The sequence below is a fragment of the Ambystoma mexicanum genome, chromosome 4q (genome assembly GCF_040938575.1).
Source record: "Ambystoma mexicanum isolate Mex_15411 chromosome 4q, UKY_AmexF1_1, whole genome shotgun sequence".
Classification (NCBI taxonomy): domain Eukaryota; kingdom Metazoa; phylum Chordata; class Amphibia; order Caudata; family Ambystomatidae; genus Ambystoma; species Ambystoma mexicanum.
Window position 1 is genome coordinate 441,103,375 of NC_090928.1, and position 27,651 is coordinate 441,131,025.

General features: G+C 50.6%; 1 protein-coding gene across 1 annotated transcript in view; it reads left to right on the forward strand.

Annotated features, from left to right (window-relative positions):
• USP34 (ubiquitin specific peptidase 34) overlaps positions 1-27,651 on the forward strand; it is a 3,618,222-nt gene that overhangs the window by 1,869,702 nt on the left and 1,720,869 nt on the right. Inside the window, exon 38 of the mRNA XM_069608012.1 lies at positions 6,799-6,903. Coding sequence (XP_069464113.1) covers positions 6,799-6,903 — 105 coding nt within the window. The remainder of the gene's footprint in view (positions 1-6,798; positions 6,904-27,651) is intronic.

Sequence of the window (27,651 nt, forward strand, 5' to 3'; positions counted from 1 at the left end):
ATCCAGGATGATTTGTCAGATATATTGGACCATGGTCTTACCGAAGACCCAGTACTACCCTTTCATGTAGCCCTACAAAATAGGATGGCCAAGAATTGGGAAACTCTGGATTCTATTTCTCCGGTAAATAAATCCCTCACCTCTAAATACCGCCCTGCCAGTAGCGACCCTGGCTATCTGTCCAAACATCCCACTCCCGAGAGTCTGGTCATACAGGCAGCCACAGCTTCTAACAAACTTGTGTACCCTTCTATCCCTCCAGACAGGGACGATAAGCGTCTGGATGGCTGGGCACGGAAGGTATTTTCAGCTGGGAGTATGGCTTTAAAATCTGCCAACTCCACATGTGCCTTGGCAAAGTTTTCGTACACTCTGTGGGAGTGCATCACAATGGCGGCATAGCACATACCAGAAGGGGACGAAAGGGTAGGGTTCCTAGCCATCGTTGGAGATGGAAAGGAAAGCCATGCAGGAATCCCTTCAATCTGGATTGGATACTGCGGATAGTGTAAGCAGGTCCATGGGCACTAGTACGGTAGTGCGCAGATTTGCGTGGTTACAGAAGTCTGGTTTTGCACCAGACGTACAGAACCGCCTTCTGAACATGCCTTTTGACGGGTCTCACCTTTTTGGCAGCAAGGCTGACGAGAGCCTTGAGAGGTTGCAGACCTCAAAAGCAGCTGCCAAATCTTTAGGGGCTGCTATTAGGCAACCTCAGCCTTTTCGTGCGCCAGGACAATCGTGGAGGGGACGATCCGATCGTTACTACTCCTCATGGAAAGGCGAGAGGAATGGCAGGTCAAAGGGACCAGAGAAAGGCCACTCGCGGTGGACGAGCAAAACATGCAAAGCCAGCTCCAGCTGCAGCCTCTTTGCCATCAGCGGCTGCAACAACCGCCACAAAACCACTTTGAGGACTTGCATCACAAAACACCTGTAGGAGGCAGGCTGTCAAAGCATCTGCAAGAATGGCGAGCCATTACTTCAAATGTTTGGACTCTAGGAATAATAGCCCAAGGTTACTGCCTTCCTTTTCTAACGCAACCTCAAAGCAATCCACCAGGGAGACACCCTTTGAAGTTTTCAGGCCTGCTCCTACAGCAGGAAGTTCTAACCCTGCTGGAGAAAGGTGCTATAGAACCAGTACCTGCAGCGGAGAGGAACAAGGGGTGGTACTCCCCGTATTTTTTGATCCCCAAAAAGGGTGGAGGACTGAGACCCATCTTGGACTTAAGAAACTTGAACAAGTTCCTCAGTAAGGTCAAGTTCAAGATGGTTACCCTTTCTCAGATCCTTCAGGCCCTTCAACTTCAGGACTGGTTGGTGTCATTGGACCTCCAGGATGCTTATTTTCATGTGCCGATTCATCTCAAGCACAGAAAATACCTGAGGTTCGTAGTTGGCGACTCACACTATCAGTTTCGAGTCCTGCCATTCGGATTGACCCCTGCCAGAGGGTCTTCACCAAGTTAATGGTAGTGGTGGCAGCGCACCTCAGGAGAGGGGGGATTCATGTCTTCCCCTACCTGGACGATTGGTTGATCAGGGCGCATTCTGCCGAGCAAGCACTGGATCATCTGAAAGTCACCTGCCACTTCCTCCACAGACTGGGCTTCTCCCTCAATTTCAAGAAGTCGCAGATGACACCTTCCCAACATCTTCAGTACATAGGAGCTGTATTAGACACATCCTTGGGAAAGAGCTCGCCTCCCAAGTGGTTTCCAAATTCCAAAATGCCCAAAATCTCCAGGCTTACGACTTTTTAAGGTTGCTCGGCCTCATGACATCCTGCATCTTCCTGGTGCCAGAGGCACGCTTGAGGATGAGATCCCTTCAATGGGCTCTAAAGACTCAGTGGTCTCAGTTCTCGGGTCAAATGACGGATCTTCTTCAGATTCCGAACAAGGTCCGACAAGATCTTCTATGGTGGACCTGTACAGAGAACATCCTAAAAGGAGAACATTTTTTGGCAACCATGGCCGGAGATAACAGTAGTGACGGACGCCTCACTCATGGGGTGGGGAACTCATGCCAACGATTTGACAATCAACGGTCGTTGGTCTCCATCGGAGTCCAAACTACACATCAACCTTTTAGAGCTGAGGGCAATCAGACTTGAAGGCCTTCCTGCCATCTGTCAGGGGAAAGAATGTCCTGATAATGACGGACAACACAGTGGCCATGCATTACCTAAACAAAAGAGGGGGTGTGGGGTCACTACCTCTGTGCAGAGAGGCAATGCAGCTCTGGTATTGGTCAATTCAGGAGGGAATCTCTAACAGCAATTCATCTAGCCGGCGAAGAGAATATGACAGCAGATGCTCTGAGCAGGCAGAGCATGGTGTCCCATGAATGGGAACTGGCTCAGGAAGTCATTCAAGAGCTCTTCGCCCTTTGGGGAACCCCTCAAGTAGACCTATGTGCAACCGAAATCAACCGGAAGTTCGAAAGGTATTGCTCAAGGGAATTTCCCCCGAGAGGAGCCCTGGGAGACGCGTTCATGGTGGAGTGGAATTTCCCACTATTGTACGAGTTCCCCCGATTCCTGTCATTCCTCAGGTCATCAGGAGACTGAGGCGGTTTGGGAATCGAATGATCCTAATTGCCCCGTATTGTGCCAGGAGAACGTGGTACTCAGTCCTTCTAGACATGTCCATCTGTCCCCCAGTACGTCTTCCTCAGAGAGATGACCTTCTCTCACAAATGGAGGGTCAGGTTCTCCATCCAGAGGTCAAAACTCTCAACCTTAATGCTTGGTATCTGAAAGGCTGAGATACAAGGATTGGGACCTTCCAGAGGATGTCATGGAGGTGTTGCTTTCGGCAAGAAGGCCAGCAACAAAATCTCTATACCGTTGCCATTGGAGGAAGTTTTGCAACTGGTGCAGAGAAAAGAATGTCGATCCTTTTCTATGTTCTATCCTGGAAGTACTGTCCTTCCTCTTGTCCCTAGCGCATAGAAGTCTAAATGTTGGTACCATTAAAGGTCATCTTGCAGCGCTTTCCATCTTTAAGCGCTCTTCGGAAGAATGCTCCTATTTCAGAATTCCTTTGGTAGTGCAATTCTTATGGGAACTTACTAATGTGTTTCCTCCTTACCCATTCCAAGTGCCAATTTGGGATCTCAATCTGGTTATAAAAATCTTAATGTGTGCTCCTTTTGAGCCTTTGAAAATTTGTCCATTAAGATTGCTGACATGGAAAACTGCTTTCCTAGTTGCTTTAACATCTGCAAGAAGAGTGAGCGAATTGCAGGCACTGTCTTCTGGGCCACCCTATACTGTGTTAGATAAGGACAGAGTTGTGTTGAGGGTTAAACCCTAAATTTTACCGAAAGTTGTATCTGATTTTCATTTAAGTCAGAAAATTGTTTTACCCGCATTCTATCCTCCACCCCATCCTACTAAGGAGGAGGAAAGATTACACTGGTTGGATCCAAAAAGAGCTGTAAGCTTTTACATCTCTAGGCTTTCCAAGCTTAGAGTGGACAACCAACTGTTTATCGGTTACACCGGAAGGAAACTGGGTCAATCAGTGAAAAAACAGACAATATCGCGCTGGATTGTGCTTTGCATTTCAGAATGCTACAGATTAGCACAAAAAGACCCACCAGAAGGGTTAAGGGCTCATTCCACCAGAGGCATCGCCTCTTCGACAGCCCTTCAAAGAGATGTTCCAATAAGGTCCATTTGTGAAGCAGCAACTTGGTCTTCACTGCACACCTTTTCAAAATTCTATAGTCTGGATGCTTCCCAGTCTAAGGAGCGGAGTTTTGGTAAAGCAGTACTATATTCAGCCATCTAAGGGTATTGAAAATTCTAACCCCTCCTCCAGAGAAATTATCCATACTGCTTTGGGAGTCTATCTAAGATGAGGAATACATTGGAGGACACAATCCACTCGAAGAACAAGTCACTTACCAACTCCAACTGGTAACGTTCTTCCGATTGGATGTTCCTCCAACGCATTCCTCATCACCCTCCCAGCCTACCCCTCTGTAGATTTTTCCGGGTTGTTGCCAACTCAACTCTCGCAAGGCTGATACGTGTCTGCCAGCACAATCTACACAGTACAAAATCAAAGATAAAAAGGGGAAAAACAGAACTGAGGCCAACGGACGACGCACATGCTACTTATACACCCGATGACGTCACCCTCAACGGAGGCCTTCGAGGGACCATCGACTCGACATCGACACATGGCGCCCTCTGCAGAAAAAATTTCCGAAGAGCAGCAAAGCTGGATGGAATACATCTAAGATGAGGTATACGTTGGAGGAACATCCAGTCGAAAGAATTCTACCAGTTGGTAAGTAACTTGTTCTTTTTTAATGCATTCTTTTTATTAGTTTGCAACAGGTAAGGACGGGCATTCCCGCCACTGAATAACATGTAGAACAAGCTGAGCAGTGCAGAGTAGATCAAACTAAAACTTAGAAGTAGAGTCAGATTAGTTCAACAAAACATCAAATCAGGCCAGGCGCAATACATTGCATGTGGGCAGTTCAGTTCATGTTAGGAAAAGGTCAGGGAGCACCTGCGGAGAGAGCCGAGGTCCGTGGGAGTTGTGACTCAGTCACCCAAGTTCGACATCCATAGTGACCCCCAATTATGCAGTTCTGGTCCATTTACCCCACACCTTTGAGAATTTACCAGGGCAGCCCCAGGCGGTGTATATGCACTTCTCCAGGGACGCACATCTATCCATTGCGTTAGTCCATCTGTTTAGGGTTGGACCTTCTGGCGCCCCCCACATGGTGGTGACAAGTCTTTTGATTTCAACCATTGCGACCGCTAGCAAAGTTTTTTTTCTGCTCGCGTATGATCCCCATCCCCCCATATCCCCAGCAGGGCAACCTTGGGTTCCAGTTGAACCGGAGCGGCCAGGACCCCATTGATTTCATCAGTGCACTTATGCCAGAATCCTTGCATGACCTCGCAGTCCCACAGCATATGGTAGAAGGTGCCCGCCACCCTGCAGCATCTCAAACAGTGATCATCCTCCACCACCCCCCATTTAGCCATTGAAACCCGGGAGTTGTAGTCCTGGTGGAGTATTTGTATTGTATAAGCCTGAGTTTGGCATCTATGCCGATTTAACGTGGAAACATCAGTACCTCCACCCACTCTTCCGACTCCAGAGGGACCACCACTCTCTCCCACCTCTCCCGTAGGCGAACCAAATCCCAAGACCCGAATGCGGTGATCACTTGGTACAGTGTTGATGTGGATTTCAGCAGAATCCTTGTGTGAAGGACATTTACCTGAAGGGGGAAGCTTTGGGGAATGTCTGCCAGCTCGGGGACTGGGCACGGAGGGTGTGCGTCAGTTGCATATATCTGTGTATATACCCGGGGGCGATTGCACTCCTCTCATATTGCCTCAAACGGCTTCAGATGTCCGTCCTGTACGACCTCCGTACTCCAGAATATATCCTTTGTGCCACAGGGGTTTACCCATTGTCGGCCGTCTTCCCCACCCAATGTGCTGGAGTGCCTCCACCCACACTGCACGTATTTGGTTTATCATCCCTGGCAGTTCAGAGGCCACAGTGTCTGTTCCATACAGGACCCAGAGGGGCATTCTCTCTCCCATGCATCTGATTTCATTCCCAATATGCGGTAGGGCCCGGGTATGCATGGAGCCAGTCGTTCAAGACCACCCCCAGCTGTGCTGCCCAGTAGTAGGTCCGAACACTGGGTACGGCCAAGCCCCCTTCCCAAACGGACTGCTGTAGCGTGGTCAGGGTTGCTTCCCGCCCCATAGGAGTTTCCGAAGGGTCGAATCTATAGGTAAAAAGGTTGTGCTTGGATGTGGGCGACAGAAGTGTTATTGAGAAACAGAAGCTCTGTGCAGATAGCCCTCAGCCCCCACCACCAGCCCCATGTTCTTCACCAGGACAGCCATTACTGGGTTGTTTCCAATCCAGGTATGTCTCTCTGCATGCGCTCCTTATATGTTTGAGGACCTGCATGCCCCAGATCCACTCGGGCCACCTCTCATTCCAGTGCACCCATTTCTGCTGTTAGCAAGCTGGCATGCAGGGATAGGGCCTTCTCATGGGCTAGGACTGGTCTGCTCTATGCGGGGGCCACTCTCCCCGCTCCTCAGCGCTCCCCGTGTCTTGGTGAGAAGGATAGGGGCAATGCTGTCTGAAGCCTGTCACTCATTTGGGCCGCTGAAAGCACCTCCAGCTCTTGGCCCTGCACTGCTCATGCATGTGCCATAACTGCTGCTGACCACTGTGATTCAATTTGGAGCCTGCCGTTCCCGAGGGCAGGCCCCCACTACCCTCTGCGCCAACACACGGTTTCTCCCACTCACCAGGGCGGGCTTCCGCTCCTCCCAACGTCGGCTTCACATGATCGAGGCCCTCGGGAGTCCCAGAGCAGAATAGGAACCGCCTGGGCACTGCTCTCAGCAGCCGTGCTATATGGCTCCGACTTCCCACCGTATACAATTTGCAATGGAACAATGATGCTTGATAAAGATTTTGCAAACTTGAAAAGCCTTTCACTTTGTTCTCTGCTAAATTTGCCCTGTTTCAAAACTTTACGTCGGCCATTGAGAGCCTAACGAGGTTGTCTACCATTAGCCAGAGAGATTACTGCTCCAGTGGCCCATGCTTCTTTATATGGTTTTAGAATGTGATCTCTTAATACATTAAGAAATGATGAAGCAATTAAAATAAATGTTTTCAAGCCTACAATTTTGTATTTTTTACATTGATTGCGACTGCATTAAAACTGCATGATGAACGTTATAGACTGTATTACACATTTTACTTTTTCTTTTCACAGGTTGAAGATTTTGAAGAAGAGCCACTCTTTCGAACTGGTTGCAAAGAGTATTTTTGGTTACTGTGTAAACTGATAGATAATATACATGTTAAAGATGCTAGCCAGGTAGGTTACTTTTTTTAAATTAATGATGCAAAACAGTTCTAATTTTAGGCATAGTTCTTGCCATTTATTTGATTTGTAATCCATTCCAGTGCCCTCTAATTTTTATCTGCATTTAAAGCACTCATCCTGGCAATTCCTTTATAGCTGACAAAGAAGCTAATCTTAGATGGAGGATCTAGAGATACTGTTAGCAAGGATCCTGGGAGACTTCCTTTTTAGTAGGTTTAATTATGCATTGTTCTCTAAACAAGCCTTCTTGGTTTGTTTCTCAGTTTTGGAATTCCCTTCCCCCACCTCACATTTTTTCATCTCATCCGTAATGGAAGTTAGGTTGCAGTGAAAACATACTTCGAATGGATTGTGTCCTCCCACGTATTCTTTTTTTTAAAAACAGTTTTTATTGTTTTAAATCCACAGCATACCAACATTTAAACAAACAGGAGTTTCAAACAAAATATATACTTCAAACAAAACATTTTTTATAAAATATATTACCACCACCACCACCACCACCACTCACTCCCCACTCAGATTCCCTCCCCCCAAATGGCCTCTTGTACTAGCCCATGACTCGTTTTCACCCACATCTCTCAACACACCGGTCACTTCTTGTTATTTCAAACACATGAGATGTCTGTGGCACCTATAACCCTCATGGGGAGACTGCCTCTTGGGAGACTTCCGCTATCTCCAGTGGGTATAGGCCCTGCACCAGGACAATCCAAGCCACCACCCCATCCTCTGCTGCCAGAAGCCCTGAGTGCACTGCCCCCCTCAAATCCTCAGTCTCCCATTTCCTCCAGTCTCTCCACCAGTCTTCTATATTCGGGCCCCTTCCTGTTTTTCAAGCCATTGCAATTCTGCATTTGGCCTGTATGTATGCCAAATCCTTCATTTTATGAATGTGCCTCGCTCCCTTTGGGCATGAGTAGCAACCCAACAAGCATGTTCCAGGGGAGAGGACCGCTTTCTTTTGTGCATTGTAGGTGCTATTTCACCCCAATATCTGCACATCGTAGGGAATTCCCAGAACTTGTGTAGCATACTTGTTTCTTCTGAGCTACACCATAGGTATAATCTGGGGCTTGAACCAGGGAACCAAGACCTCCTCAAGGGGGTCAGTTGGGCTCTATGCATCCCAAAGAGCTCAATAAATTGCAATTTGGTATTCCTTGACACTCCCTTGAGGTATCCCAGGACGTCCTTCCAGTGTGTATCTGAAAAAGGGGTGCTGAAGTCTGCTTCCCATTTGCTTCTAATTGCCAGTGGGGCGAGGGGGGGGGCCCTGTTAGCAATAAGTCATATATCCTGGATATAGTGTGTCCCCCTTCCGAGATGTCATACAGGGTGTCCACAACAGAATGGTTTTCCATTGACTCACTCCATGTGGGCCAGCGGCCTGTCATCGCCCCTGTGATTGTACAATATAGTAGGTATTGGCCACGATGTAACCCAGTGTTGTCCACCAATTCCCCAAAAGGTATGAAAGTGGTGTCCCGTAGCAGATCTCCAATAGTAACCACCCCGCCGGGCTCCCAAAAGGCTTGCATCCCCTGTTGCGCTTGTGCAGAGGACACCACCGATATAAAGGGAATCTGAGCTGAGATTGGGTCCGCTAGCCCTAGATGTTTGGGCACCCTATCCCACACTCTCACCCCCAATGACACAAGGGGCGACCCCTTGCAAGGCCTAGACCTTTTGGCCCATAAAAGTTCCCTTAGGTAGTAGTGTGATACCGTGCGTATAAGCATCCACGTGTCAGGACTGTGATCGTCTGCCAGTCAGTCCACTACAAATTGCATTTGACCCGCTAGATAATACAACTCAAAATGTGGAACTCTAATTGCACCTTCGGCATAGGGTCTACGCAGGGACGACAGCGCTATCCTGGCCCTGCCATTCTGCCACAAGAAGCCAGCACATACTGCGTCTAGTGTCTTGAAGAAGGATTTAGGGATGTAGTAAGGGACGTTTACAAAACTGTGTAGTAGCCAGGGCAAGACCACCATTTACAACAGAGCCACCCTATCCATTACCGATAGGGGCAGCTTATTCCAAAAACACATGGAATTTTTAGTCCCCTGAAGGGTACTCCGGGTGTTATCGTACTCTGTCTCAGGGTCTTGGTACGTATTCCTCATCATATGATAACTTCATATCCAGCTTCAGCTGCTTTGGACATTTTTCCAGCAGAGGGTGCTGTGTGCCAGTGCTTGTCGAGTCGGTTCCCCTCTGAGGTCTCTGTCTCGATGTCGACGTCATCGATGGTATAAAATGCGTGCAGCGACCATTTTCTTCAGTTCGGTTTTTCTGCAACATCTATCGCTTCGGATATGGTGCGATTTGGTTCCCTCGAGAATCTTCGATAAAAATCTTAATAAATGGCATTGTGTTCGGCATCATCAACACTGAGATCGGGGTTTAAGTGGTGCCAGGACTGTGGGGTGTAGATGTCCCTTATGGACCACCATCAGGTGTGCCTGTGGTGCCTCTCACGCGACCTTTGACTGTAAGGCCTGCCTATCGATGACGGCGAAATCTCTGAAAGAGCGAAGAGGAAAACTAGCGGCAGGTAGGTCTAAATCCCCATCGATGACTCTGTCAAAAAGACAGTCTCCGGATATATCGAGAAATATTTCTCCTCGTCCAAAGAAGACAAAAAAGATCAAGGTCACGCAGTGTTTCTCACCAATCATAATCTTCATGACATTCGAAGAAAAGGCACCATAGGTCGCCATCGTTGTCGAGTTCCTCCCCAGAACGGTTCAAATGCCTGAAGTAATCAGCTGTCTCTGGCTGAGTGGGAACATTTCAGAGTAGAAATGATGAATCCCCCTCGAAGACACATTAAAGCCATGCCCAGGTCGAAAAACTAGACAAGAAAAAAAATAAGGGCAAAGCCTGCACGCCCTCGGGCCCGGGAAGCAAGGACAAATCTCCTCAAGAGCAGTCGAAGTATCTCTCGAGTCGAGACAAACCTCCTTCGAGGAAGAAGTCATCAACACCATCGTCACCGAAAGACTTCTCGTCAGGCCCTAAAAAGGCCTTGACTCAGCTAGCGTCAAAGCCCTCGACATCGACCGGGTCAAAAAACTCGGCGCCGCCATGGAGAATTACTGAAAAGTCATACACACCACTACCAAGAAATATTTTTTTTTATCGCTTTCTTCTATTTATGAGGAGGTAGAACATTCATCTGATGATCCGCGTCCCTTTGGCCTACAGTATGGAACACCTGGGGTCCTTGAACCCTTGATCTCCGAGGAAGTATTACAAATCTACCAGAGTCCCTGCAAAATGCAAGTGGACTAGATACATCCCAGAATTAGAATTTGGGAGACCTGGTCCTACTGACCATGCAGATGTATTTTACAGACATTTAATGTCCAGGGTGGTGGAATACATTGGTTGGAAAGACCCAAACCAATATATGAGCAGGATGATCTTGCAGACATCCTGCATAAAGGACCCCCGGATTGGGAGACGCCAGAATGAATTCTGGCAGTAAATAAAAAATGAACATCCGTATACAGGGCGTCCACTAGTGACACCAGTTATCTGATGTAACATCCGACTCCTGAAAGTTTGGTAATGCAGGCTGCCATGTCCACATCCAAAACAAAATGCATACACAACTATTCCCCCAGAAAGAGATGACAAGCGTTACACTGCTTTGGCCAAGAACATTTTCTCTGCAGTGAGTATGGCCCTAAAGTTGTGAGTGCTGCGTGCACATTGGTCAGGTTCACTTACACAATTTGGAAATGTATAGCAATGGCAGCTCAGCATATCTCCGAAGGGGACAAAAGACAGATTTTTAAATCTAGTCAAGGATGGGAAGGACGCAATGTGACAATCCCCCCAGACAGGTTTCGACACTGCTGACAGTATCAGCAAGTCAATGGCGGCTAGTACAGTAATGCACATATTTGCCTGATTAAAGTCCGGTTTTGCTCCAGATGTGCAATCCAGACTTCTTAACATGCCCTTTGATGGCACACATTTATTTGGTAGCAAGGCTGACGAGAGCCTGGAGAAACTGCAGACTTCCAAAGCAGCAGCCATTTACCTTGGTGCTGCTATTACGCAGCCACAAAACCGCTCCACCGGGACACCTTCGAGGGGTGGGTCCTTTTGCTTTTAATCCTCAGTTGGAAGAGGGGAGAGGACTGTCGAATCAAAGAGGTCAAAAAGGATTCCCTGTGGTGGACGGGGAAGAGGTACTAACACTGCCCAGGCAGCGGCTACTTTACCATCAGACACTGCTTCGGCTGCCTCAAAACCTCTCTGAGGCTTTAGTTCACAAGACCCCGGTGGCAGGCAGACTCTCACTGCATCTGAAAGAATGGCGAGGCATTACTTGATGCATGGGCATTGGAAACAGTTTCCCAGGGTTAATGCCTTCTGTTTCTAAAAAAGCCTCAGACATCCACCGGGGAACAGTTCTTTCAAAGTTCCAGATCTGCTCCTCATGCAGGAAATCTTGACCCTACAGGAGAAAGGTAACATAGAACCAGTACCTCTAGCGGAGAGGAACAAGGTTTGGTACTCCCCATACTTCCTAATTCCTAAGAAGGATGGAGAATTGAGACCCATTTTGGACTTAAGAGACTTAAACAAATTCTGCAGGAAGGACATGTTCAAAATGGTTACTCTTTCTGAGATCCTTCAGGCCCTCCAGCTTCAGGACTGGATGGTATCATTGGACCTTCAGGATGCTTACTTTCATGTGCCAATCCATCACAAGCACAAACAATACCTGAGGTTTGCCGTTGAAGGTTCTCATTATCAGTTTCGAGTTCTGCCATTTGGGCTGACTGTTACGATACTGAATGGAGGTCTAAGCGCCATCCCGGACCAATCTCTGCTTGGTTATGTGCCAGACGTTGGGTAGTGCCTTAGGTTTTTGTGCATTGAACGCTTGGCCCCTGCGTCTCTGTGCAGGGGCGCATGGTTGGTGCGGGCGTTCTGTGGACCTAGTTGTTTCACTGGTCGTGTGCCCTTATGTCGGGTCCAGACCGGCTGTGACTCCGACTGCTTGCTGTCTTCCAGGTCAGTTAAAATATCTTTTCCGTCTTTATTCTGTCTCTTTCTTTCCCTCCGTTTACTCTGTCTTCTCGGCGTCTTGCTAAACTACGCTGTTTCCTAACAATGTCTCTTTTTGTTTTCACAGGGATGGTTGCGATCTCGGAGTTGCTGCGCCGATGGCGAAGACCACAGTAAGTTATTGATGCACAGAGCGCTGTTTATTGGTGTTAATTGCTAACCTGTGTTCTCTTCTCTTCTTTGTACAGGTTGCGGTTATGTTCTGGAGTGATGAGCGATTGAAGCGCTGCTTTCCCAGGTAAGTGCTTTTTTAATGCTGACCTTGTTCCTTCCCCCTTGCAGGTTGCGATGAAACCCGGAGGTGGGTGAGGTAAGAGAAGCCAGGACACTCTGCTTGCCCAGGTAAGAATTGTTATTAATGCTGTCCTTGTTTCTTTACCTTTGCAGGTTGCAGCGAACTCCGGAGATGGGCGAGGAAAGCGAAGGGCAGGATGGATTCACGGCCGGCTACCTCACAGGTAAGTGTTCTTGCTCGCTAATGCTGTTCTTGTTCTTCCCGGTTATTAATGGAATCCGGATCTAGGGCTTCAGGATCGGGCTGCCAGAGAAGCAGATGAGAAGGAGCTGGACACGGTGAGCGTTACGCTGCAGGAGTGCAGAATAACGCAAATCATGTTCTGCTGTTTGGGTGTGGTTTAAATAGCCGAGGAAAAGTAGTTCCAGGCCAAGTAGTTCCATGCCCAGCCACACCCAAAACACTAGACCGTATGGCTTGGTTCTAAAGACCTGAGCTGTGTAATAGGTCTCCATGTTAGATTAAGGGCCAAAACTGGCATTGCTTTATTCCTGATAATGAGCCTTGGCGCCATAGACGCCAGGACTGACTCCATGTGTGTTTCTGATGGAGTTTTAAGGCCCTTGGGGACAGTGTGAAGGGCTTTAGCCCCACTGCTGCCAGGGCGCTATTATACCTGAGGGAGTCAGGGGCATGGATCGTGACACTGACCTCCACCCGAGGGTTTTCACCAAGTTGATGGCGGTGGAAGAATGTCAGATCTCCTTCAGGTTCCAAGCAGGGTCGCACAGGATCTTCTGTGGCGGACCTGCAAGGACAACATTCTGAAGAGAGAACTCCTCTGGCAACCATGGCCGGAGATCAAGGTAGTAACGGAAGCAGTAGTTGCCTAACGTGCAAATACCTGCCTCAAAAATGTATTTACAGCTTGTGGAGGCCATTTGTCCCAAGAGTAGATGTCAATCTCACAAAGCAGCGTAGACTAGACTTTGAGCTCAATATCTCACCCTCTTAACTTTCCTGTCAGGAAAATAAATGCAAGAAAAAGCAGTGCTAGCATCTTTTTTTACAATCATGCGTCCTCTTCTTGGGTGAACGCCTCTTCCTTCGCAAGGAAGATGCACCAGAGGTCTTGGTCTCAGAGGTCGGACTTTGGTGTCTCTGTGCAAAATCTCAGTGAGGCAGATAGCAGACACATCTACTCTAAATCTCAATTTACGCAAGTCCCATGGAGGGCCTTCAGGGTGGTTATGATGAATCTTTTCAAGCATGTCCCGTCCTGGCTGACACTAGTCTGAGACCCTGCTGCTCCTCCCCAGCAAAGGCACATTAAAAAGTCACCAACATTTGAAAGGTCTTCGTCCTGAGTGCATTGTCGAGAGAGCCAGAATTGATGATACAGTCGGCTCTAATGTCGCATCATCCTGCCTCATCTATGTCAGAACATAGTCTACTCCACCTGAGCCATCACTGATGAGGCGTTTCTGTAGTCAACAGGACATAGAAGCCTCATTTTTGGTCCCAGTTAATAGATGCACTGCCTTTATGTACTTTCAGTGTATTTTCTGCACAGTAGAGTTTGAGGATTGCAGAGCACCCCTTTCGGCCTGCAGCCTGCTAGATAAGGACATTTTCCATGTCGGAAGAAATTGCTCCAGAAGATCAAGTGGAGCCTGCCATTAATGACCTGGCAGAAGGTCTGCAGGATGATAGTGTGTTGGCCATCCCTCTGAATTCGGAGATTGGCATGGGTGCCGTGTTAACCTCGACCCAGACTTTGGGGGCTCTTAGGAAGATTATAACAGGGGGGATTGACACCTTATGGTTGCTGGCCCCATCACTAGAAAAAAGAAAAATGCCTTGACTTATAGCTTACATAAAGAAGAGCCAAAAGTGCAATTTCTAATGGACTGTCCTCCCACTGATTCCTCACCTTAGATATATTTCTCCTATACCTTTTGTCAAAAGGGTTGCTTCGAGGTACCTCTGTGCTCTTTATTGTTGAGGCCGGACTTGGCATCGGTATAAGTAGTCCGTACTGCGCCCCATGACCTTAGTTACCTTTTCCTGCATGCTAAGCATGTTCTCTGGAACTACCTTCACAAAGATCCCATTTGAAGAGAGACTCCCACTATTCCTCTTCATCTTTTGCAAAAAAGAAGAGCCAGCACAGACATAAATCAGCAGACTCCTCACCTGACAGACAGGTACGTTTCCTATTCACGTCTTCCCCAGCAGAAAAGTGGGACATATTCTGACCTAAAATGATGGAAGTCTTTGAAAAAGCGGCCCCCTCTGTTTCCTCAGTGACAAAGAAGAGAAGCACGGAACCCGGTGCCCCCAACAAAGCCGGCAGGATAGCCAAAAAACAATCATCCAGTGTGCCTAAAATACCAGGCATGAAGTTGGCCTTGAGGAGTCTTCGAGTACCGTTGATTTCCGGAACTCCTTCAGTGCTTTCTAAGTCACATTAACGCCTTCTTGGAATGGCCCCTTGACCACTAACCCGACCGTGACATTGCGATACACTGCAAAGTCGACGACAGACTGAGTTCTTTCTAGATCATTTTTAGTGATGAGGGAGATCCCATACCCTTCGGCTTTGAGCTATTCAGGACCTTGAGCGGATGAACTTGGGTCAGAGGAAGACAGGATGTCAGAGTTAACCACATAACTAAAAGATGCCTGTGGGCTCCACACCTCCCCAGAGGTTTATTTTGCACAACCTGACCCTTATTCACATCCTAGTTCCTCTTTCAGGAAGGTTATAGTTAGTGTCAAAAGTTCTAGGGTGTAGTACCCCTGCAAGAGATGACACAGAATTTGGTCTTACAGATGTCTTGGACAAAGACCCGCCAATAGAACTACTATTTCCTTTTCATGTAGCAATTAGGTACCGACTTCTGTAGCTATGGAAGAAACCCTGCTTCATATGGACTTGGTAAAAAAGTGTGGTCAATCATCCACATACCCTGATTTCCTATCTAAGCAACCCAGCCTTGAGAGCCTGTGGTTCAAGCAGTTACGTCGGTGACAGAAACAAGTGCCTACCCATCCCTCCCCCAGACAGGGATGACAAAAAAAAATGACGCCCTTTAAAAAAAGTATTTGCTTCATGCAGCATGGCATTGAAAGTCATTAATTTGAAATACGCTCTGGCCAAGCATACGCACCTCTTATGGGCAGTGATTTCGGAGGCAGCAAAATATATGCCAGAATGCGAAATTATGTAATGTTTTAGAGACTTTCTAACCGATGGAAAGGAGGCAATGTGGTGGGAATTGCAATCAGGCTTGGATGTCGCCGATTGTGTAGAGAGCCATGGGCACAAGCTCTGTGCCACAGAGATTTTGTGGCTAAGAAACTGGATTTGCACCATATGTCCAGGCAAGGCTACTAGAGATGCCTTTTGAGGACTCAAATCTATTTGGGCCGAAGAGACACAAATGCCTAGAGAAACTGCAGGCAACAAATGCTGCATCAGTCATTAGGAGCAGCAGTGCGCCAAAAACTGAATCAATCTACGGCTCGGAGATGGGGAGGCAAACTCTTTTGATATTTCTGCTCCTTAACCCCAAAAAGGGAAAGGTCAAATGCCAGGGAGACAAGGAAAAGGGAAATTTACGAGGCCAGCAAGTGGTAGAGGTTGAAAATCTTGTTATCTTGCAACTCCCTGTGTGCCCTCTGCTGCTGCTGCTGCAGCAACAAAACCACTCTGAGGAATTCTTCCACTCTACTCAAGTGGGTGGGTGTCTTGCTCAGCATTCCAGAAAATGGTGGGACATTGCTTCAGATGGCTGGGTGTGTCAAGTCGTAACCAAAGGTACTTTCACCCTTTTCTCAAGTAATCTCCAAATTCAGCTCACCTACTCATCCCTCACGAGATCCAGATCGGTTGGGGCTTTGCACATTCAGTAGATGTTCCAAACACCCACACACTGCCGGCCCTAAACTTCCGGCGGTTGTTGGGTGTCATGGCATCCTGCGTTTTCCTGGTGGCAGAGCCCCACCTGCAAACTATGTTGTCGCTTCAGTGGAACCTCTGATATAACTGGACACAGTTTTCAGGCAGCATTACGGACCTTCTTCAGGTCCTAAACAGGGTGCCACAGGTTCTCGCAGAGAAAACTTGATGACGGGAGAACCTTTTTTGCAACCATGGTCCCGGGGAGAGAGAAGAGTCCACATAAACCTGTTGGTGCTGAAGGCTATCACACTGGCACTGATGGCCTTTTTGCCTTTGACACAGGGGAAAACTCTCATGATCATGGCGGGTATTAAGATGGATTTCCACAATCCTCCCCTGGGGGTGGGCGGGTGAGTCCACCCTCTTAGGTTGAACAGGGAAGACACTGACCGGTTAGCCAAACCCAGTCAAAAGTAAGGAAGCAGAGCAGCAAAGGCTAAGTCTCAGCAAGGGTGCGCAAGTGGTCTAGGGCTACGATGAGTCTACACCGAGCAGCACCAGTAATTCCAGTTCTCCAGCATGGGGTCTGGCATGGATTCACATGCTTGTGAATATTCCCCGTCCTCAGGCTGGGAATCCTCGATCAAAGAAAAAACAGTTTCACTTAAAAACTGTATTTCTCCTTTAAACCAATCGCTGTCCGCTGGGTCATACTGCCCCCGTCCAATGACAGTCCTCTGGCAGCCATCTTCAGATTTTTACCACACGTTTCAGTGTTGGCTGTCCTCGAGTTTGTTCTTCGAGCTATTTGTACGTTTTTTCTTATTTCTGGCAGCAAAAAAATTATTTTTCTTTCAAAGAAGCCTTTGTGCTCTTTACTTCTCCTGCTGACACCAGGGATCTGTTGTTGGTTGTTAGGGAGAATTCTCATTTCATGGCTAATTTCCCTTACCTAGTGAGTCCCTCAGCAGCTTTGCTGGATTCCTGGAGTTGTTTTTTTCCACTTGGTAAGAATGTGAGCTTTTCCCCCACTCTTACCTGTGTTTTGCTGTGTGTTTTGACCTGTTCTTGTGATTGTGGGCTCTGGAGTACACTACTTCAGTAGCCCCCTTCTTTGTGTGTGTCACACAGCACCTTCTGTGCAGTAACAGAGGGTTGTCGTTCAGACTCCCCCCCGACTCCATTTCTGAGGCGACTACCGTCCCCCAGAAAAGGGTAAAGTTATCATTAACTTTACCTAGTCAAATTTAACCACAGATCCAGTACACACCATCTTACATGGAGTGCTGGAAGGGTTAACTCTTATTATCTGTACCTCACAGAGCATTGTTTCGCTCTTTTTAACATTTCGACATGGCTGGCAGCAGTGGTATCTACCCTTAATTTCTACTGCGGTTCTCCAGCATGGGGTCTGGCATGGATTCACATGCTCATGAATATTCCCCGTCGTCAGGCCGGGAATCCTTGGTAAAGAAAAAATCAGTATCAGTTTCGTTTCTGATCTGTCTTTCTCAGTAGTAACCAATCACTGGTCTCTGGGTCATACTGCCCCCAGCCAATGACTGCCCTCTCCCTAAGCCCAGCCTCTGGCAGCCATCCTCAGATTTTTACCGCACGCTCAAGTGTTGGGAGTCCTCGTGTTTAGCTCTCAAGCTTTTGCTGCGTTTTCATGCTTTTTTCAGATATGTTCTCATTTTTCGGTCAAATAGAGCCTCAAGCTCCACCGCTACATCCGATACGGGGATCCCTTTCGGATTTTTCTACGCCCCTCAAGGGTGAAGATTTTGTCGAGTTACACTTCTTGGGGGAGTCCAGGAGTTTCTGCAGCCTACCCGGGCATGGCCCAGGAGAAAGGAAGCTTGACGCCCAGAAAGTTGTTCAGGGTTTGCCCTGGATGCCAGCTGCAGAATCTGTTCAAGGAGGACGAGCACTCGAAATGGCTCTACTGCCTTCATGAGGACAAAACGCATGTGGAGGACTGTGCATTTTGCAGGAACATGTCGGAACGGACCATCAAGGACCGACACCTTCGCCTCTCCAACTGGCTAGAAGGAAAGAGCCCGTCAGGTGAGAAGAAGAAGTCCGAGCGGTCTTCTAATTCCTGTGAGGGTGCCCCAGCGACGGGGGCCCAACAGAAGGCAAAGCACTGCGAGTCCGCGGGCACCGGGAGCGCCGAACGGTCGGGCTCCTCGGCTGCCAGGCAGGGCACATCCTCTCCAGCGCCATCAACCACGAGCCAACGCTCTGGCTCAGGGAAGAGGAAGGCCGAGAACCCGGCGAAGCTTCTGGAGAGGCCCCAGTCGAGCTCGAAGGATCCGGCCGAGGGGGAGCGAGGCAGTGACCCTCCCCCCAAGGTGAAGGCCACAGGCCCACAGAAGGTGGTAAAGGCCTTGATTCACCCAGCCAAGGCCTCTATCGAGGAAGTCGCGGCAGCCCGGGCGCAGCCTATGGAGGCTACATCATTGGAGGCGACCTCGGGGCCCAGAGTCTCCCTGCCTCCGCGGAGGGAAGCCTCTTTCAGACCCATCGAGAAGACCCCCGTGAAGACCCCAGAGGAAACAGAGGGGGGGGGCCGGTGGCCATTGTGGACACGGACACAGCCTCCGAGGAGGAACTGGTGGAAGTCTTAGAGGGCCTCGACGAGGGCGTGGAAGAGGCCCGGTCCCAGGGGAGGGATCCCGACGAAGAGGACAAGAGCGACGGTGGCACCAGTGAGGGTCCTAGTCACCCGTCGCTTCCGGAGCCGAAGGACAACTCGGCAGCCATTTTGTTGGCAATGCAATCCTTATGTTCGGAGATGAGGACGAGATTGCCCCTACCACCGACGGAGGAGCCGGAACCAGGTCTGACGGAGGAGCCAGAGCCAGGCCCGTCGAGAAGTCCCCCAAACAAGAGAAGACGGACCCATCCAACCCCGCCTTTTCAGCCCTCGTGGCCTACTCAACCTTTACCCACGTCCCCCCTCCCTGGGGATGACACGGGAACGGACACGGTCACAACGGGTACCGACGACGACGGCGGTGACGACGGGACAGAGCTCCCATCGCCTCCCCACCCGACGAGATCGGATCTTTCCATGCAATGATCGCCAGGGCATCCAAGCTTTTTCTGCTCTGCCCCGAAGAGGAGGAAGGTTTCCTTTACAAACGGCGCAAGGCCACGAGGAAGACAGTCCTCGCCGTGCCTCTGCTGGATGACATCTGGGACGAGGCACAACCGACCCCTGACTCGGTCGTCTCAGCGGCGGCCAAGAAGAAAGTGGGGGGGGGCCATCGGCCTCGACGTCAACTTCCGCGCCGGGCGGCGAAGGAAAGAAGCTGGACGCAATGGGACGAGTTATCTCATCGGCGGCAACAGCGATTAAGGCGGCCAACTACCTCACGATCGTGGCCCGCTACGACAGGGAGTTATGGTATAGGATCGCCCCCCTGTTGGACTTCCTACCGGACGACAAGAGGGCCGAGGCCCTGGAGATCTTGCAAGAAGGGGAGGTGGCGTCGGACCATGCCATAACGGTGGCAACGGACATTGCCGACACTGGTTTCCGCCAGCTAGGCAACAGCGTTTGCCTTAGATGACGAGGGTGGCTCAAGGCGACGTATTTCCGCCAGGACGTACAAGCCAAGGTTTTGGACATGCCGTTTGACGGTAACAACCTGTTTCTGAAAACAGTGGATGAGTCCCTGCAAGCCATCAAGGCAGACACGGAGACAGCTAAGGCCCTAGGCGTTCTCCGGCAACGAAGGCCATCCTTTCGGAGCTCCGGAGGCAAGCAGGGTGCCTCCAAGGGATTCTGCGGTGGCTCCTCTACGTACCGCCAAGCGGCCCGCTCCTCGTCGCAGGAAGCCTATAGAGGACAAGGCAAGTCAGGTGGACCCCGCCGTCATCGCCAGAGAGGCCTTGGCGGCAAGGCGTCCTCCAAGCAAGATTGAACCGACCATGGCGTTGTGCCCCCACCAAAGCACCCCGGTGGGAGGCTGCCTTGCGAAGTTCGTCAGCGTGTGGGAGTCCATCTCCACCGACCGTTGGATGCTGGACGCCCTGGCCCAGGGGCACGCTCTCGAATTTCGAAAAAAAAGTTCCCCCGCATACCACCCGTGGTCAGGAAGGAAAATCACGCCCCTCAACTGCTGTTGGAGGTAAGGGCGATGCTCAAGAAAGGTGCCATCGAGCTCGTCCCAAAGAGGCTTCGGGGCTTCGGAGTATACTCAAGGTACTTCCTCGTGAAAAAGAAGACCAGAGGATGGTGACCCATCCTGGACCTGCGACGACTGAACAAGTACATCAAGGCACAGAAGTTCCGGATGGTCACCCTCCAGCATGTGCTGGGACAGCTGGAGGAGGGCGATTTCCTGTTGTCGTTGGATTTGGAGGATGCATACTTTCACATCCCCATTTTAAAAGGGCACCGAAAGTTCCTCAGGTTTGTGGTCCAAGGGCGGCACTACCAGTTCAAGGCCCTCCCATTCGGACTGAAGTCGGTTCCCAGGGTTTTCACCAAGTGCCTCGCTCCAGTGGCGGCGCGGCTGCGCCTACAGGGGATCCACGTCTACCCCTACCTGGACGATTGGCTCATCGGCGCACGGACAAGGGAGCTCACCGTGGAACATACATCGAAGACCGTCCAGCTACTCACGGACCTGGGGTTCTCCATCAACTTCCCCAAGTCCCACCTGGTCCCCTCGCAAGTCGCACTGTTTCTGGGAGCCATGCTCGACACAGTGGCGCCTCTTGCCTCACCATCAGAGGAGAGGACCAAGGCCATCCTAGGCAAGGTGCAGCGTCTGCTGGCCACGGACGTGGCCAAGGTGAGGTCCATCAAGTCCCTCCTCGGGATGATGTCCTCTTGCATATATCTCATGCGCCTGTGCAGGCTTCGGATGCGCCCTCTACAGGAGTTCCTCGACGCCCGCTGGATACAAGCAACAGGCAGCTTCGAAGACCGGATCCCTCTCAACGAGACCTTCCGTCGAGCGATCCGGTGGTGGGGCACCCGCGCTCATCTGGTGGCAGGAACAGACTTTCAGACCCCCGCCCACCAGGTGACGGTGACGACAGATGCCTCCCTGGAGGGGTGGGGAGCGCACACCAGAGATCTTCACGAAAGAGGCCTTTGGCTCCCGGAGGAGAAGCCACTCCACATCAACATACTGGAGCTCCGGGCAGTGTTCTGGGCCCTCAGGTCCTTTGTCCCGTCCCTCAAGGGCAAGGTAGTGAGGATCTTCACCGACAACACCACCACGATGTTTTACATCCGGAGGCAGGGCGGAACCAGATCCCCAGCCCTATCCAAGGAAGCCCAGGATCTGTGGCATTGGGCCGTTGCTCAAGTGATGTTTCTGGTGCCGTTTCATCTGGCAGGGATAAAAAACACCATTGCCGACTCACTCAGCAGAGAGCTGCGCTCATGCCACGAGTGGGAACTACGCCAGGATCAAGTGGACCGACTCTTTCAGCGATGGGGAAAACCCCAGATCGACCTGTTCGCGACAAACTCCAAGTGCCAGAGGTTCGCCAGCAGGATTCCCCAACCGAGGAGCATGGGCGATGCTTTTTCGTTCCCCTGGGACAGCCTGTTCCTATATGAGTTCCCTCCATTGCCGTTGCTGCTCTGAATCATCAACCGGCTCAAGAGGTCCCGGTGCAGAATGATCCTCGACGCACCGGCGTGGCCGAGACAGATCTGGTTCCCGAACATTCTGGACTTGTCAGCGTCCCCACCAGTCAAGCTATCGACGGACGCAGATCTTCTCTCCAGAGAAGGAGGCGCAATTCTTCATCACGACCCAGAGTCGCTGAACTTGCAGGCCTGGCTCCTGCAGCACTAGAGTTTGGAGGGTACGATATCCCGGCCGACTGCAGAGAGGTTCTTGCGAAGGCCAGGGCGTCCTCAACTCTCAAGTGCTACGGACATAAGTGGAAGAGGGTCTCTATCTGGTGCCGGGCACAGAAGATTAACCCTCTGCGGATTACGGCCCCTCAAGTATTGCCGTACCTACTGTCGCTAGCCAAAGCTGGACTATCTCATGCTTCAATCAAGATACACCTGGCAGCGATTTCCCGATACACCAGGACTACAGGGCGGTCATGCCTGTGTTCTCATCACCTGGTTAAGGAATTTATGAAGGGACTGTTTCGATCATTCCCGCCGGTGAAGGCGCCAGCCCCGGCATGGGAGCTCAACATGGTGCTGACCAGGCTCATGGGTCCGCCATTTGAGCCATTGCATTCGGCCCCGTTGAAGTTTCTGTCGTGGAAAACAGCGTTCCTGGTAGCCATAACCTCTGCACGACGCGTGGGAGAGATCCAGGCACTATCCTGCAAGCCTCCATACCTGACCTTTCACGATACGAGGGTAGTGCTGAGGACGGAACCCTCCATCTCAACGAGCCCTTGGTGTTACCAGTCTTTTTCCCGTCGCCTTCGTCGCCGGCCGAGAGGACTTTCCACTCGCTGGATGTAGCTGGAGCGCTGAAGTTCTACGTGGACCGAACAAAGAGTTTTCGGACAACATCACAGCTGTTTGTGAACTTTGGACCTGTGTACCAAGGGAAGGCTCTCTCGAAGGCTTCCATTTCCAGATGGCTCTCCGGCTGCATCATGCACTGTCATCGGTTGGCAAACCGACCGTTGCCCGGCCGTCCGAGAGCCCATTCGACCAGAGCGGTCGCTGCTACCACGGCGTTCTTGTCTGGCGTGCCCCTGCTGGACATCTGCAGGGCTGCTACGTGGAGGTCGACGCACACCTTCACAAGATTCTACTGCGTTGACCGGGATTCCAGGGAGTTGTCCAGGGTTGGCCAAGAAGTGCTGCGCAACCTGTTCGCTTAAGGTGAGCCTGGTGAGGAGGTAAGAAATGCTTAATGTTGAATTTGATGTAATGCTTAATGTTGCGCCTTTGCCACCTCCTGTGGGTGTGCATGTGTGTACTGCTATGTATTCTTATATTCATGAGCATGTGAATCCATGCCAGACCCCTTGCTGGAGAAGGAACAAGTTACTTACCTGTAACTGTTGTTCTCCAGCATGGGTCTGGCATGTATTCACATGCAAACCCTCCCGCCTACCCCTCTGCGGCTCTTCACTTGGTCATACTGCCACTTTACGTGCTACCAAATCTGCGGATGGCTGCCAAAAGGCGGGGCTTAGGGAGAGGGCAGTCATTGGCTGGGGGCAGTATGACCCAGAGACCAGTGATTGGTTACTACTGAGAAAGACAGATCAGAAACGAAACTGATACTGATTTTTTCTTTACCAAGGATTCCCTGCCTGACGACGGGGAATATTCATGAGCATGTGAATCCATGCCAGACCCATGCTGGAGAACAACAGTTACAGGTAAGTAAGTTGTTCCTTATCTTATATAACCGTGGTAATATTGTAGGCTATTGTGTTAGCCTCGAACTTAAACCCGTTTGACCAAATGCTTTTTCTTTTGGCTCCGGTGCGGTTTATTCGCCATTTCTTTTTGTTAAAACCCTTCTTGTGTTTTACTTTGCGTGGCAAACCATGTTTGCCGTCTTTGTTCACTGTCTTTTGGCATGCTTCTGCTAAGAAGCCCTCCTCCAGGCACCTGGGTGTCTAGGTGGGCTGAATGTGAGGGAGGGGTGTAGTCGCCCCCTGCACAGGTTATCCTAGGAAACCCAAGTCGCACTTTGACATGATTGGGCAAGGTGGTTGTCCGGGCTGGACAACCCCCCTGCTGGGTGATTGACAGCCAGGCTGTGTGAATGGGGGTTTTACGGCGCATAAAAGGCAGGTCTCTTGGGCTGGAAGTCAGAGATTCGCCACTGGAACTACAAGGAACCGACGAGAAGTGGAGGAGAGGTCGACTGCTGCAACTACCCCGTACCGGTGAAGCCCTGCTGCAGTCCTGAGCTATCTACCCTTCAACGACTAAGAGGAGATCCAGTCCGGAGTCTTCTTCCCTTGAGCCTGGTGGGGATAACCAGCTCGTCGTCTTCAGCCAGAGGTCGCCTTCGTGGTCGAAATCGTTGCAAACTGCTGTAGTGGTCCGGATAGCCACCCGAAGAACCTCTCCTGTTTTTAAGGAGCACACCTTTTATTCATTGTCGCTGCTGCCGGCCTCATCCCTGTGTGGTGCGGACCCCCTCATCGGAAATCATGGGTCTGCGGGAAACCAACAGGAACAACTGCTGTGGCACCAGCTTCGTTCTTTGAGAAAGGTACTGTGTCCTGTTTGAGATATTTTGGGTGCAATCCCTATTTCTCTATTTTAAGGCTTGTCCTTACTTTTCCCTCCTTCTTATAACTTTTGCTTCCGAACATTGACAAGATCAAAGTATTCTTGGCAACGTTGAATCTCGAACTGTCCCGACTGTGTGATCCTCGACAACAGGCACCTGGTGTTATTTGACTTTGGCTCCGGCCCCTTGACTCTTGAATTCCTGTCTGTGTGTTCTTCGATTCTGTCTGCCTAACCAACATATTGCCTGTGATTTTTGCCCCTAACTCTCTCTGGGTATTTCGGGTGCTAAGTGTGTTTTTACCCCCGTAGCATTTCTTGCCGCGGATATGCGTTTATCTAGTAGATCGAACTGTCAAGTGATCTCAATTGTATTCACGGTAACGTGTTCCGTTTCATAACACCGGTCCATTCAAACACACGGTACTTACCTCGAATAATACTGTACAAAGTGAATTGGTTAGTTCTATATTTTTAGTGTGGTTTTTGAATTAATAGAAGTGTCATGTTAATAACAATTGGTTTAAAAATAAATGTACTTCTATTTTTTACCTGAAACCTTGAGTCAGTGTTTGCTTGAGCCACAGTAATTGTGTCCCTTTGTGTAATCTCTGCTACTGCTCATATGCTCTTGAGAACTATAACCTAGTAGTACAGGCTTGTACCAAAGGTAAAACTTGTACTGCCACCTGTAGTGTTAATTGTGTGTAGTGGTCCCTAAGGGCGCTGCACAGGATTCTGCCTAACATCAGTGACATTTCGGCGCTTCAAGGGTGAAGATCGTCGAAGATTCTAGAAGGCTATCTGGCCTACTTCATGCCCTCCGACCATGACTGAGAAGTAGGGAAGGTTTCTCTTCAGGCCCTGCACCAAATGCGGACTATGGAACATGTTTATGGAGGACAAGCACCTTCAATGCCTCTACTGCCTGCACCCGGACCGCAAGGAAGTGGAGTACGCGATATGCCTCAGGTTCTCCAAGAAGGCACAGTAGACTGGTGGGTTGGCTGAATGGCAAGGCCTCTGACCCGTACTCCCAGCAAGGTCATGCATCACCCAGGACCGACCAGTCCGAGGAGCAGTCTTCTAAGTCCTTTGAGGGCGCTTCATCCGTGGGGGCCCAAGATAAGACCAAGAGCCGCAACTCTGAGTCCATCGGGTTCGCTGAGGAAGCGGGTCCAAAGTGGATAGGGCGCGATCGACATCACGTTTCGCCTCGATTGGCAGCCGGCAATCGAGCGCCTCTTTGAAGAGAAAATCATCTACCCCGACTAAACTACGTGATAAATCAGAGAAGCCGCGGACGGAGGAGAAGGCTGACTAGTCCAAGCAGGCCCAGTCGGCGACAGAGTTGGCGGCTTCTACGGCCACGACAGTGAAGGGTGCTGACCCTGCAATGGTAGCCCCCGCAGCTCAGAAGGTGTCCCTACCCCCAGGTGCGACACCGCTGCATTGACTTTGGCAAAGTCTGCTGGCACGTCAGAAGGGGGGGGACACCGGCGCAGGCCCCGGTTCAAGACCCTAAGGGGGTGAAAAGAGAAGGGGGGCAAGGAAGGCCCCGAAGCAGCCCCCACAGACCGTCACCTAAGCTTTGGAGGTCTCGTCCACAAACAACGAAGACCAGGAGTCCTTACACATGGTCCACAAGTACGTTGAAGAGGAGGAGGAGGAGGAGGAGGAGGATGGCGGCAGCGGAGGGCCTAGTTTCCCTAGTCCGCCTTCGCAGCCGAGGGACATTTCCTTGGGTATTCTGTCGACCCTGCACACCTTGGTGTCAGAGATCCAGATGAGGATGCCTTCGGCACCTGGGGTACCCCAGACCCCAATCAGCCACCGGCAAAGAAGATGAAGCGTCATCCGACGCCCCCATTTCAACCTACGCCACCTTGTCGGGTCTCTTTTTTTTCCAGCAGACCCAGACACCAGTACGGGGGACGGATACAGCCATGACGACGACAAGGATATCCTCGCAGCGGACACAGAATCTCCACATTTGGATTCTCCACATAGGCTGTCCCCACCGGATGAAGTGGTATTGTTCCACTCATGATCTCCAGAGCATCTGAGCTATTCCAGCTAGTGCCCAAGGAAACCAAGAAGAAGGGCTTCTTGTACCAGAGCTGCGAGGCCAAGAGGAAGACGGTCATGGCGGTGCCCCTTCTGGACGACTTCTGGGAAGAGGGCCTAGCCCTCATGAAGAACCCTTGCACGGCTCTAGCCAAACGGGATAGTCTGGTGAAGAAATATCGGTTTCTGGACTCCGCACCCAAGAGCCTGAGGTCACAGCCATCGCCGGATTCGGTGGTATCGGCGGCTGCGAGGAAAATGTTGGCCAATCCGTTCTAGTCGTCTTTGGTCCCTCTAGACAGCGAGGGGAAGAGGATGGTAGCCATGGGAAAGAAGGTGATTTGCACCGCTGTGTCCACTACCAAGGCGGCCAACGCACTGGCGATCCTAGCCAGGTACGACAGGGAGTTGTGGTACAAGTTGGGGCCTATTCTGGAGTTCCTCCCCGACGATAAGAAGATGGAGGCAATCGCTCTCTTCCAGGAAGGGGAGGTAGTGTCTGATCATGCCATCACAGTAGCTTTGGACTGCGCCGACACAGGCTTCCGGCAAATGGGGAACAGTGTCTGCCTTCGTCACCATGGCTGGATGAAGGCCACAAATTTCCACCAGGAAGTCCAAGTGAAGGTGCTAGACATGCCCTTCGATTGAGAGAGAACCTATTTGGGAAAGTCATCGACGAGTCCCTCCAGGCCATCAAAGTAGATATGGAGACGACCTGTTCCCTGGGCGCACCCTCCAGCAGCACTGCTCTTCTTTTCACTCCTCCAGGGGAAAGTCGAGCAGGTGTTCAAAAGGCTTCTCCTCATTGTACCGTCAGCCCTCCAGATCCACAACTCAGGAAGCATAAACCCGTACTTGGACGACTGGCTGATTCGCACCCGCTCGTGGGAGCTGGCCGAGGGGCACACTTACGAAGCTGGGATTTTCCAATAACTATCCAAAGTCCTGCTTGGTGCCATCACAGAAGGCGCTGTTCCTAGGCGGCAGCCTCAATACAGTGTTTTCCCTGGCGTCGCCCTCCGAGGAGAGGATAGCAGCCATTCTAGGGGAGGTGCAACGGCTTTAACCCCAATGCATCAGGCCCCTCTCATTCCGCTTGTGGAAAACTGCTTTCCTTGTGGCCATTATCTCTGCCAGGAGGGTAGGTGAGATCCAGGCTCTATCCTGCAAGCAACCATACCTGACTTTCCACAAATCGAGGGTGTTGCCGCGTTGGCACCCTCT